The 13,242-nt window shown below is 44.2% G+C and overlaps 1 protein-coding gene across 1 annotated transcript in view; it reads right to left on the bottom strand.

Annotated features, from left to right (window-relative positions):
• Positions 1-13,242, bottom strand: part of LOC135912294 (2-Hydroxyacid oxidase 1-like) — a 119,074-nt gene that overhangs the window by 93,450 nt on the left and 12,382 nt on the right. Inside the window, exon 3 of the mRNA XM_065444688.1 lies at positions 10,274-10,425. Within this exon, the coding sequence (XP_065300760.1) occupies positions 10,274-10,425 (152 nt within the window). The remainder of the gene's footprint in view (positions 1-10,273; positions 10,426-13,242) is intronic.

Below are 13,242 nucleotides of genomic sequence, written 5' to 3'. Positions count from 1 at the left end.
TTTCCAAGATATTTATTCAAGCGTCCTGTACTGCGTGATTACGCAATGCCTCCATGACTGCTAGTATCTCGACTGAATCAAATGCCTTTTCACAATCTGTGAAAGCCACATAGAGAGGCTTCTGCGTATTTCTCGATCACCTGATTGATGACATGGGTATGATCCAATGTAGCATATCCCGTCCAGAAGCCAGTCTGTTCTCGTGCTTGACAAAAATGAAGTGTTGCCCTTGTTCGATTAAAAATTATCTTGGTTAATATTTCATATAAAATTGAAAGTAAGCTAATGGGCCTATAATTTTTCAATTCTTTAGCGCCTCCCTTTTTGTAGATAACTACAATGTTGGCATTCTGCCAGTTATCTGGGACCCTTGAATTTGATAGACAGTTCGTATAAAAGGTTGCTACTTTTTCAAGCATTGTGTCTCCACCATCTTTGATTAAATCGACTGGTAGTCCACCTTCTCCTGCCACTTTTCCCTGTTTGAAGTCTTGCAAGGCCCTTCTAACTTCATCGCTAGTTATAGAAGGAGCCCCTATAGCCTGTTCTCCACTACTTCGAATGGGAGGCATCGTGGCTTCGTTGGGTACTGTACAGGTCAGCATAAAATTGTTCCAGTGGTTTTACTATATCTTCGAGATTGCTGATGATACTACTCTGCCTATGTTTCAGTGCATACATCTTGGTTTGCCCAATGCCTTGTTTTCTTCTCATTGTTTTCAGGCTGCATCCACTTTTTTACGGTTTCCTCAGTCTTTCTGACGTTATAATTTCGAATATCCCTTATATTCTGGTTGTTGATCAGTTTTGACAGTTCTGCGAATTCTATCTGGTCTCTTGAGTTGGACACTTTCATTTTTTGTCGTTTCTTCATAAGGTCCTTTGCTACTTGGGAGAGCTTACGTACTGGTTGCCTCAGTGCCTCACCTCCCACTTCAATTTCTGCTTCTGTAGCCAGCTTACATACAGTTTCATCTATTGCCTCTATGTCATCTTTATCTCTCTGTTCTAAGGCTGCATGTTTGCATGTGCAAACCGAAATTGGTCTGCTTTTACCCTTAGTGCGTCTAGTTTGGCCTGTTTCTTCGTGACCGATTTCACTCTTTCTCTCTTCAAATTAGGTGAACCCTAGCCCTCATTAACCTATGATTACTGTACTTTAGCCTAACTAACACTTATACATCCTGCACTATGCTGGGATCGGCAGAAAAAAAATCAATTTCATTTCCTGTTCACCATTAAGGCTTTTCCAAGTCCACTTTGTGTTCCGACCCTTCCTGAAGAATGTGTTCATTAATCGCTGCTTATTCCTTTCCGCGAATTCTACCAACATCACTCCTCGAGTGTTCCTAGAATCCATGCCGTAGTTGCCAATTGTGTTTTCAACAGCCTGTTTTTTCCCCACTTTTGCATTGAAGTTGTCCATGACTACAGTTTACTGAGTTTGGCTTTTCGCATTGCTAATTCAACAACTTCATAAAACTGTTGTATTTCTTCATCATCGTGACTGAAGGTTGCAGCAGCGTAGGTTTGTACTATCTTTTTTCGATACCTCCTCCTCCTCATCATCATCATCAGCCTGGTTACGCCCACTGCAGGGCAAAGGCCTCTCCCATACTTCTCCAACAACCCCGGTCGTGTACTAATTGTGGCCATGCCGTGCCTGCAAACTTCTTAATCTCATCCGCCCACCTAACTTTCTGCTGCCCCCTGCTACGCTTCCCTTCCCTTGGGATCCAGTCCGTAACCCTTAATGACCATCGGTTATCTTCCCTCCTCATTACATGTCCTGCCTATGCCCATTTCTTTTTCTTGATTTCAACTAAGACGTCATTAACTGGCGTTTGTTCCCTCACCCAATCTGCTCTTTTCTTATCCCTTAACGTTACACCTATCATTCTTCTTTCCATAGCTCGTTGCGTCGTCCTCAATTTGAGTAGAACCCTTTTCGTAAGCCTCCATGTTTCTGCCCCGTAGGTGAGTACTGGTAAGACACAGCTATTATATACTTTTCTCTTGAGGGATAATGGCAACCTGCTGTTCATGATCTGAGAATGCCTGCCAAATGCTCCCCAGCCCATTCTTATTCTACTGATTATTTCCTTCTCATGATCCGGATCCGCCGTCACTACCTGCCCTAAGTAGATGTATTCCCTTACGACTTCCAGTGCCTCGCTGCCTATTGTGAATTGCTGTTCTCTACCGAGACTGTTAAGCATTACTTTAGTTTTCTGCAGATTTATTTTTAGACCCACTCTTCTGCTTTGCCTCTCCAGGTCAGTGAGCATGCATTGCAATTGGTCCCCTGAGTTACTAAGCAAGGCAATATCATCCGCGAATCGCAAGTTACTAAGGCATTCTCCATTAACTTTTATCCCCAATTCTTCCCAATCCAGGTCTCTGAATACCTCCTGTAAGCACGCTGTGAATAGCATTGGAGATATCGTATCTCCCTGCCTGACGCCTTTCTTTATTGGGATTTTGTTGCTTGCTTTATGGAGGACTACGGTGGTTGTGGAGCCGCTATAGATATCATTCAGCATTTTTACATACGGCTCGTCTACACCCTGATTCCGTAATGCCTCCATGACTGCGGAGGTTTCGACAGAATCGAACGCTTTCTCGTAATCAATGAAAGCTATATATAAGGGTTGGTTATATTCCGCACATTTCTCTATCACCTGATTGATAGTGTCAATATGATCTATTGTTGAGTAGCCTTTACGGAATCCTGCCTGGTCCTTCGCTTGACAGAAGTCTAAGGTGCTCCTGATTCTATTTGCGATTACCTTAGTAAACAGTTTGTAGGCAACGGACAGTACGCTGATCGGTCTATATTTTTTCAAGTCTTTGGCGTCCCCTTTCTTATGGATTAGGATTATGTTAGCGTTCTTCCAAGATTCCGGTACGCTCGAGGTCATGAGGCATTGCGTATACAGGGTGGCCAGTTTCTCTAGAACAATCGGTCCCCCATCCTTCAACAAATCTGCTGTTACCTGATCGTCCCCAGCTGCCTTCCCCCTTTGCATATCTCCCAAGGCTTTCTTTACTTCTTCCGGGGTTACCTTTGGGATTTCGAATTCGTCTAGGCTATTTTCTCTTCACTATCGTCGTGGGTGCCACTGGTACTGTATAAATCTCTATAGAACTCCTCAGCCACTTGAACTATCTCATCCATATTAGTAATGATATTGCCGGCTTTGTCTCTTAACGTATACACCTGATTCTTGCCAATTCCTAGTTTCTTCTTCACTGTTTTTAGGCTTCCTCCGTTACTGAGAGCATGTTCAATTCTATCCATATTATACTTCCGTATGTCAGCTGTCTTACACTTGTTGATTAACTTCGAAAGTTCTGCCAGTTCTATTCTAGCTGTAGGGTGAGATGCTTTCATACACTGGCGCTTCTTGATCAGATCTTTCGTCTCCTGCGATAGTTTGCTGGTATCCTGCCTAACGGAGTTACCACCGACTTCCATTGCACACTCCTTAATGATGCCCACAAGATTGGCGTTCATTGTTTCAACACTAAGATCCTCTTCCTGAGTTAAAGCCGAATACCTGTTCTGTAGCTTGATCTGGAATTCCTCCATTTTCCCTCTTACCGCTAACTCATTAATCGGCTTCTTATGTACGAGTTTCTTCCGTTCCCTCCTCAGGTCTAGACTAATTGGAGTTCTTACCATCCTGTGGTCATTGCAGCGCACCTTGCCGAGCACCTCCACATCTTGTATGATGCCAGGGTTAGCGCAGAGTATGAAGTCTATTTCATTTCTAGACTCGCCGTTCGGGCTCCTCCACATCCACTTTCGGCTATCCCGCTTGTGGAAGAAGGTATTCATTATCCTCATATTATTCTGCTCCGCAAACTCTACTAATAACTCTCCCCTGCTATTCCTAGTGCCTATGCCATATTCCCCCCACTGCCTTGTCTCCAGCCTGCTTCTTGCCTACATTGGCATTAAAGTCGCCCATTAGTATAGTGTATTTATTTTTCACTCTGCCCATCGCCGATTCCACGTCTTCATAGAAGCTTTCGACTTCCCGGTCATCATGACTAGATGTAGGGGCGTAGACCTGTACAATCTTCATTTTGTACCTCTTATTAAGTTTCACAACAAGACCTGCCACCCTCACGTTAATGCTATAGAATTCCTGTATGTTACCAGCTATATTCTTATTAATGAGGAATCCGACTCCTAGTTCCCTTCTCTCCGCTAAGCCCCGGTACCAAAGGACGTGCCCGCTTTTTAGCACTGTATATGCTTCTTTTGGCCTCCTAACTTCACTGAGCCCTATTATATCCTATTTACTGCCCTCTAATTCCTCCAATAGCACTGCTAGACTCGCCTCACTAGATAGCGTTCTAGCGTTAAACGTTGCCAGGTTCATAATCCAATGGCGGCCTGTCCGGAGCCAGTGATTCTTAGCACCCTCTGCTGCGCCGCAGGTCTGACCGCCGCCGTGGTCAGTTGCTTCGCAGCTGCTGGGGACTGAGGGCCGGGGTTTGATTGTTGTGTTCATATAGGAGGTTGTGGCCAAGTACTGCAGCAGGGTGGCCAATCCTGCTCTGGTGAGCGAGTGCGTTACCGGTTCTGGTCACCGGGATCAGGCCACACTCCAGGCCTGCTTGTGCAATTTCATCAACACGCGGATTTTTTTTTTTAATCCGGTGGAAAATTGCCGGCACCGGGATCCGAACCACGGACCTCTTGCACGCGAGGCGGGTGTTCTACCACTACGCCACCGCTGCACTTTTTTTTTCTTTTTTTTAGCTTTTAGATTTAGCTTTATTGTGACTACTGCTAACCTCTCGTTAATGCTGTAGAATTCGTTAATGTTGCCCGCTATGCCCTTATAGAATAGGAATCCTACTCCGAACTGCTTTTTATGTGGTAGTCCTCTATAGCAGAAGCCATGGCCATTTGTCAGCACTGTATAAGCTCAGCAGTTATTACCTCACTAAGGCCAATGATATCCCAAACAATGCCTAATAGTTCTTCAAAGAGTCCTGCTAGGCTAAATGAATTTCATTACAATGATCCAAACTCGATACAGGGGTCTCAGGAAAACAAAAACTAAGTGACCAACTCCTGGCGGACGCCAACGTGCCGTTAGATTGTTTTGCGGCACTACACATTAATCATATATTTATTTTCACTTTTCCCCAGAGAATTCTTTTACAGCAAACCCGGATTTTAAATGCCATTTTTTATTTGTGCATTTTCGTAGACCTGCCAGGGCTGGAGATCTTGCTAACTTGGTTTCAACTAAATTCAGTCACAACGCCACGATGCCATATCAGTGTATGTCTAATTAGTGGGAAATTTTATCATTAGACATAGCCATCTGATATGGCTGCAGTTGTTTCAATAGTTAACTTATATTTCCCAGCAGGAAGACCCAATGCCCGATGGCTATATGTAGCATTAGCTTTTAGCAGAAAAGCCATAGAATTGACCCGGGACAATGATGTTCACCGTGTGTCTTCGGGTTTCGGTATAGATTTAAGTGAAAAACAACTGAGATGGGACTCTTCATAATAATCTTTCTTCCCTAAATGCAAACGTTGCTATGTTTGTTCGTAGCCAGCCTCAATCTCAAGGTCTGGTTTTTTTAAGTTCCTTTTTCACTACCTGCTCGTGGGATAGTTTAGAGCATGCTAAATATAGGACAACATTTCAGTTATCTTTAAATTGATTTCCCTTTCATTTATTTCCGATAAAAATGTGGCATGTTTCTGAATTCTGACAAATCTCAAAAGAATGCTTTTCCTTACAAATGTGCAAGAGGCTACTGGAGCTATAAGCCTCTGTGCAGGGTTGAAGCATTCATATAGTAAGGCTGCTATTAATTTGACTTACGAAAAGACGGATCCTTCATGTTCATGTTCATGTCCATGTTCGGATTGAGAGTGCATGCGGGATCAACAAAAACGAAAGGCTGCTTGAAAGCAACTGCATTTTAATAAATTTCCTAAAGATTGCATCTTTCATGCCTATGGTGCCTAAAGCAAAAGATGGGTAAGACAAGTTCAATTATTCTTCTTAGTCTAGAAACACAAATACGAATATAAAAGGGATCACGCAAGACGCAGAATTGACTCTCAACCACGATGGGAGAGTATACAGGTGTATGAATACATAGACGCATGCAAATGGGTTCTCTCTTTGGTCATAGTTCCCGCCTCTTACACTACGGATGGCGCAGGATATGCGGCGTCATTTTTCAGCCTGGTAGGACGAAACTCAATGGCGCGATCGCCGCAAGCGTGTATAAAAAGGGGTTTCGAGAAAACTTCGAGAAAACAAAAATGTTGAGCACAAAGAAACAAAGCGTAAGTGCCGTTCATCTTGAACACGAGTTCAAGTATTTACTGGGGAGCTACAAACAAATATTGTCTGGAAATACTAGGCCACAGTTTTAGGGCTTTCCAATACGGCTTTATGGTCCCACGCGGGACGACACAGAAAGGCAGCTTCCTGAAGGATTCATGCTCACGCCCGCGAATCGGCTATTTTAATTGCGCCTCGCATTCTTATTTACATGGTACTTGATATTTTTTAACTGAGGAACTCCTTGCAACGCAGAAGAGTGAGGGCGCATGCGCGAGGCGAAATGTGCGTACTGAAATTAATAAATTGCACGAATTGCTCGAAATGCATGCACTGGAAGAATAAAAGAGCAGGTGCATCATTTTTCAAGTTCTGCGCACAGAACAAGGAAGCGCGGCTTGCCGAGGGCAGCAATGTGCGCGGCTAGCATTCATGCTAACCATGCACATTGTCGACAACCACACAGGTTCCACAAAGATAACCACACAGATGTAATAGTGGTTCTTGTAATCCAGAGTATCTTGCAAGTTTCTATATTCTAATCTTTCATTAACGCCGACTAGCGTCCTCCTAGTCTGCTGAGTGCTAGCGTGGCACTCTGGGGCGACAATGAAGAACACACAAGTACTGGACTGTAGAGACATTTCCTAGTTAACAGACGATATATTAATGTCTGCATGTTGCAAGTGATAGCTAGAATAACGGTAGGAATATGCTTTGTGGCAAAAATATGGCCTGAACAGAATCTGTGATATCAAATTAGGAAATTCGAACGTTCTCGCAGGTCCAAACAAAAATGTGAGCACGGCGTCGACCGCTCAGTACGTCTCTATCACTGCCTCTATACTAACGCAAAGTCAAGGCTACGGTGCAGACATTCTTACGTGGTACACAACAGAAGCAGATCTATGCGACCAAAGGCGAAAAACTTGCTGAAAAGCACCACCTGAGATGTGGTTCGAAGACGAATAAGGAAACTGCAAAGCAAGATGCAAGAGCGAGTTCTGTAGGAGGTTCCTAATTGCGCATTATATTTTTTATCGGAAGTAGCACGAGAAAGAGCAATAGAACCATCAAGAGCTAGTAGTGCCACAGTAGTACGCTATGAGCGTCTCCTTTCGAACGGCGCTGTGGGTTGCGCCACCAAACTCTTTTTGTTATTATATTAATGTTATTGTGTGTGTGTGTGATAACTTTATTTGGAATCCGACGATTGGGAGGCCCGGGCCTGGGGCCGCCTAGATGGCCATTGGGAGCTGCTGCTCCCGTGCGGCTTCCTTGGCTCGCTGGACGGCCCAAAGTTGGTCTTGGAGTTCTGAGCTGAGCAGCACGGCCGACCATCGCGCCCGTAGATTTTCTGGGGAGACTGCCATTTTATTTTGGTATATTTCACATCCCCACAACATGTGTTGAAGGGTGGCTCTAACAGACTTGCATAGCTTGCACATATCGCTCTCGTATATATCAGGGTAGAAAGTTTTTAGGGTTATTGTGAGCATTCTTTTCGTGCGCATCCATTCCTTGTGGTCTCATTACTGTTGACCCCAGCACTGCAGAGCTCCTGCCAGCGAAGAAAGGCAGCTCGAACAGCCTCTCGCTCTGCAGGCAGAAGGGGCCATTGAGACACCTGTCCAGTGGCGTAGCAACAGTGGGGGCAGGGGGGCCGTGGGCCCCGGGTGCAAGGGGTCAGTGAGGGGGGGGGGGGGGGCAGGGGCTTGTCATATACGTCTGAAGACAGCCCTCTTTCCGCCGGCTACGCCCGGAGAGGGGGTGACAGAAGACCTATGGGCCCCGGGTGCCAGACGACCTAGCTATATACGCCACTGCACCTGTCTAATATTTCACCGTGCTCTACACTAAACTTTACTGAAAAATAATATATGGAGAACCTACCGAAAAATGAATGTCGACGTTAACAGTGTCAGCGTTGGAGAAGTGTAGCGATACACCATTCCGTCACCGCCGGAACGCGACATGTATCAGGCGTATATCAAACCTCGATCTTTTCTCAAGGTTCCGCTCTATGCACGCTGTGCCTATTACTGGCACCACTGCTAAGCCGCGCACGGTCTTAGCAGTGAATATTACGGAGAAGCTCTCAAGAGCTAGTTTCCCCAGGATCGTGTTCATGTGTTAACACACAACTATCTTCACTACCATTGGCTCCAAACTTGTCATGCGGGCGCCGGGCTCCTGTCGCACTCATTTCTGGATGCGCTGCGCCGTCTAGTAGCGCTGCTGAGAATGCATGCTCATTTGTTCCTGTGTATAGACTGCTTGCTTTGTTCTAGGCTTCTATTGCATATTCAACTTCGTATTCACCGCGAAGACACGATGTTGATCAGAACACCACCACTTCCGTTTTATGGGCTCACATCTACCGCTTCAAATCTGTTATTCCGTCGCTCGTGACGCACCTCAAAGCTACAATAGCAGTTGAAGCTGTTCCAATTAGCTGAAGGTTGCAGTGGCACGAAGTCGAGCGGGATACGTAAACGATAATACTTTTTACCCGTATATCTGCTGAGTGGCTCTCAAAGGCGCTTGAGCTACAACTATGAACGAAGATGCGGGAGTAATAATAGTGAACTTTTTCTTCCTTCGATTAGTTTCCTCCTAGCAAACCAGGCAAGTCAACCAGCGAATGTAGAGGGCTGCCTACGTTTTATACTAAAGGTTTGAAAGTCTGAGCTTTGCATTGCTTGCGTTATTGTGACTAAACACTGGGCTTCAGGTATGCGCAACCTTTGAGAAGCTTGCAAAAAAAAAAACAGATTTTGCTCGTTAAAACTACGACCTTGACTTGCTATGCCCTGTTCGGTCTCATAAAATTGTTGAAATTCAAGGATCCCATCGTAAGGGATGCCCGGGTGCTAAACGAAATTGACTGATTTTCAAAAATGCGGAATTTTTACATTTTCTTTACGCACCTGACCACAGCAGAACTTACTGCATTATATGTGCTATTGTTTAACAGCAGCCGTCTCGACTACAAACGCTTCTCTTCGACTGTAAGGCATCTTTGAATGTATTAAAATTTAATTTCGCGAGGAACAATGAATTCCCCGTTCATTATGCTCGACAAGCTACCGCAAATAGAGGAGGGACAATGCGTAACTTTTGAATAGCCGCTAGAAAACAGCGTACGTCAGTAGGAACTACCCCACTGATGAAGGGGTGTGTTTGCCTCACCACATTGTCTGAAGTCTTTTGATCCTCATTCCGCAAAAGGAATAAGCAGTTGGATTTCAATCGACTGCCCATGAATAGATATTGACCGTGGGCAGATTCAGCTCTCTTATTTCTTACATCGTTGTCCGCGGTGGCAGTGCCATTAAATCCAACGTCTTTCATTTAAGCTACCATGGCGTGAACGGTCGACGCGGATGCATGTGGCTGCAGAGCCCAGACATTGGTATACTACCAGTGCGTAATTCGGTAATAGTAACAAAGGCCGCTCATACAGAGAGTCATCATTTCAGCGTTGGCTACTTTTGAAACTCTTGAGCTTATAGGTCAGCCTTTGCGAGCCTTTTCGTTGATAAAATTTCAATTTATGCGCGCTCTACTGCCTTTGTCTTTCTCGTCTTTCTTTTTCCCTTCATCATAACCCCTCTTCCTATTGCCTATAATCCATAATGGGGTGTTGCTTGTCTTAGTTCGTATTCCTGTCTTGCTTTCCCTCAGTTCTATTTGTCTCTTCTCTACAAGAATTAGTCAAGGTGTGTCATACACACGCTTGTCACACACAGAAAAGGCACACAACATGATCTGCACTCCTTCGAGTTCTAAAGCACTAGTGCATTGAACGTTTATTTGAAATTGCCACAACTTACTTTTCAGTGTACAATGTCTACTGCGCAATATATAAACCTCTGGGAACGGGTTAGGCCTTGATTGTTCGGGCTTCTGTTGTTTGCGCAGAAATGGGGCGATCACCTTTGGCAGTGGCTGCTTCTCCTTCTGCGTTCACCAATTTGTGCAGAGCTGTTGGAGCGATGCACACCGGCATGGATACCGACTGCCCGAGAATACTCGTCTCCAACCGCCTCTGTGATACACCCCTGAGCACTCTCGGAAAGAAGCGCCACCTGCAGCAGGGCAGCACGACATAAATACGAGCCACCGGTGGCGTGCATATCTCAGCTGTCAGTCTATGAAAAGTATTATGTTGAGGCACAAATAACAGTGACCAATAAGTAACCAAAATATATTTACCTTCTAATGGGAACCGTTAAATGAATACATAGCGACGAAAATAGTAGCAGACTCCAGACACCTACAAGATACATCGCTGTATTGAATTAATGATTACCCCCACTGAATTGCTTAATACAAAACTTCACCTGTTTCCTTGATGTTGTTCCCATTTTCTCCATTTTTATATCTTCTGACTGTTAAATTACACTCGGAAATAATTGCGCTTTCGAAATTTTCTTTTCCAAAGTTCTAACAGCTTATCAATCTCGACAACACATGTTCTTTGCGAAGATTTCTTGATCCGCCGAAATCGTTAACATCTTTTTCACGTATTCTGCGCACCGTAGTCAGTCCGGTGCACAGCCAATTTAGGATGCTCGCAGCAAGACCTAAGGATGAAACTAAACTTCACATACCAAAATTTTTCTGAAAAATATCCGCGAAATGAACAAACAATAATGCTGTTTGGTTTTCAGGATATTATTAGCAAGAATGTAAGAACTAATTCTTTTAGTACTGCGTCCATTGACATTACGCTTTGCTTACTGCGAATAAGCGTAGTTCTACCTTTGGCTAACGTTATTGCTCGATTAGAATGATCAATGTTCTGAGACCGTGATCGTCTATATCATGTGGTCTTGCAACTCTTCATTACCTTCTTGTGTGCTTTATATTTTGATAAACTTAAACAATACAGATATATATGCTGATGATTTAATGAGTTTCCCGGAATTTACGAAAATCCCCTGTTGGTGATCACATAATTCTAGTCCTTCTACGGGATTATTCAAAGAGGTGGACATTACGTGCACAAGAAATCTAAACGGATATTGAACTGATAAAAAAGCACAAATTTAATTATTAATTAATTACCTCACAGCCCATATTGCAATTTACAAATTGTTGCCGGTGAGTTAAAAGGCGTCCCCATTTAGAACTAATTTCCAGAATGACACCAGTTTGGAGATATGCGCCGTCAAACCTGCCGTAAAAATGCAGTGTTGCTCCATTGGCTTCTTTGGCAAAACGCTCTTTTATGCACTGAAGCCTAAAAGTACTTGGAACGCCCATGTATTTCGTACCAAAGTTTGGGAAGTAATATCTCGAAAATGGTGCATCCTGGAGGTTCATTTTATGTGGACATGTCTTGCTCATTCGCCGGATAGAATTCGTAAATCGCAAGGTGTGGCGTGAATTACTATTTAAAAGGTAATTAGTACATGTTTAAACTTATTTGAATATGCGCTTCGATTTCTCGTGCTAGCAATGTCCGTCTGTTCATATAGTCAATCTCAAGGACAAGAACTAGGCCGTCCGCCACAGGCATTATTTTAAAATTCTAGAAAACCTAAACATGGCCACCCCGTATTTGATTTGAGTATTAGGGTGTCAATATGTGCAACCATTAAGGTTCATTAAGAAAGGTCAGACAGGCGATGCCTAAATATGGCGCGCTATACCGTAAACCTATTCCAAACTTTTCTACTCCAATTCTACAATCAGTCCCCCATGATTGGTCAAAACTTTCCGGACCACCCCTACTACGCCTGTTTCACATGCGACGTCACAAAAACCACAAAAATGCCCATCTGATATGATGTGTGCATATTGAGTATGCTTCTTTAGACCGATCGAAGGAAAAATAATTATTTCTGATTCGATATCTTTTTCGCCATAATACTCCGCCATTGACCAAAGGTTTACGGGCTGCGCCCACTTCGCCTGTCGGTCACGCGACGTCACAAAACCGCGAAAACTGACTCCGCCGAAATGACGTGTGCGCAATAAAAGCCCATTAATATGCCGAGAAAAAGTGATATTTTTTTTCAGGATAGCCGAAGACTGCCTCGTTCCCAAGGGAATAGAAGGTGGCTGCCCGCCGATTGCTGTGGCGCTAGATACTCGGAGCGGCCGAAGTGCACAGATCTATTTAGGTATAATAAGCAATTTTCCGTGGCAGTATAACGTTATTGAGCCACTTCAACACGTACACGGCATCATTTTGCCAACTATTCTTTGCGGAGGATCCATATTCTGCTTGGCGCCACGGCCGCTGAACAGTAAACGGTTATTTATGCGTAGAGAAGTGAGGAGCATAACATGATGCTTTTCGGAAAATAGCGTTATTTTTTATTAAGAGTTCGCCCCGCAAAGTGTAGATGGCGCTGAGGCATCCAGGACGTATACAGACGTTCGAAGAGCTAAATGCACCAGAAAATTCTAAATGTCGAGTCTCGTGGCTACTTCCTATGTTATAAAACATGGTCACATAGCGTCATCATCCTCCATCACAGCAAATGTGCATTTCTATAGCACTTTCTCTAGCATGCACGTCACACCTCCTAACGGTGTTCTCATTTGCTCCCGTAAAAACCGTATATACATTTCCTACATCCCTATTCGCTAAGACATCACAGAGAAAACAAAATTAGAAAGAACGCGTGTACACCTGGGTCCGTATTCACAAAAGGCTCTTTCGCGATAATTGTTCGCAAAGGGAATTGGAGCAAACTCTGGTGCGGACATATTAGCAAAAAGCGACCAGCCAATGGGAAAGAGCATTTAACAAAAAATAACTTTGAGAATGCTACCCCCTTGCTCGGGTGAGAAGGCTTATTTCGCACCCGCCGCTGGCTCCAAACGTGCACTTTCTGATTCAGATGGTCGCTCGCTCGCTGCAGCTGCATATGGGACACGGATATAAACAG

Source organism: Dermacentor albipictus, chromosome 1, assembly GCF_038994185.2.
Source record: "Dermacentor albipictus isolate Rhodes 1998 colony chromosome 1, USDA_Dalb.pri_finalv2, whole genome shotgun sequence".
Taxonomy (NCBI): domain Eukaryota; kingdom Metazoa; phylum Arthropoda; class Arachnida; order Ixodida; family Ixodidae; genus Dermacentor; species Dermacentor albipictus.
This window is presented reverse-complemented; position numbering and strand designations above follow the sequence as displayed.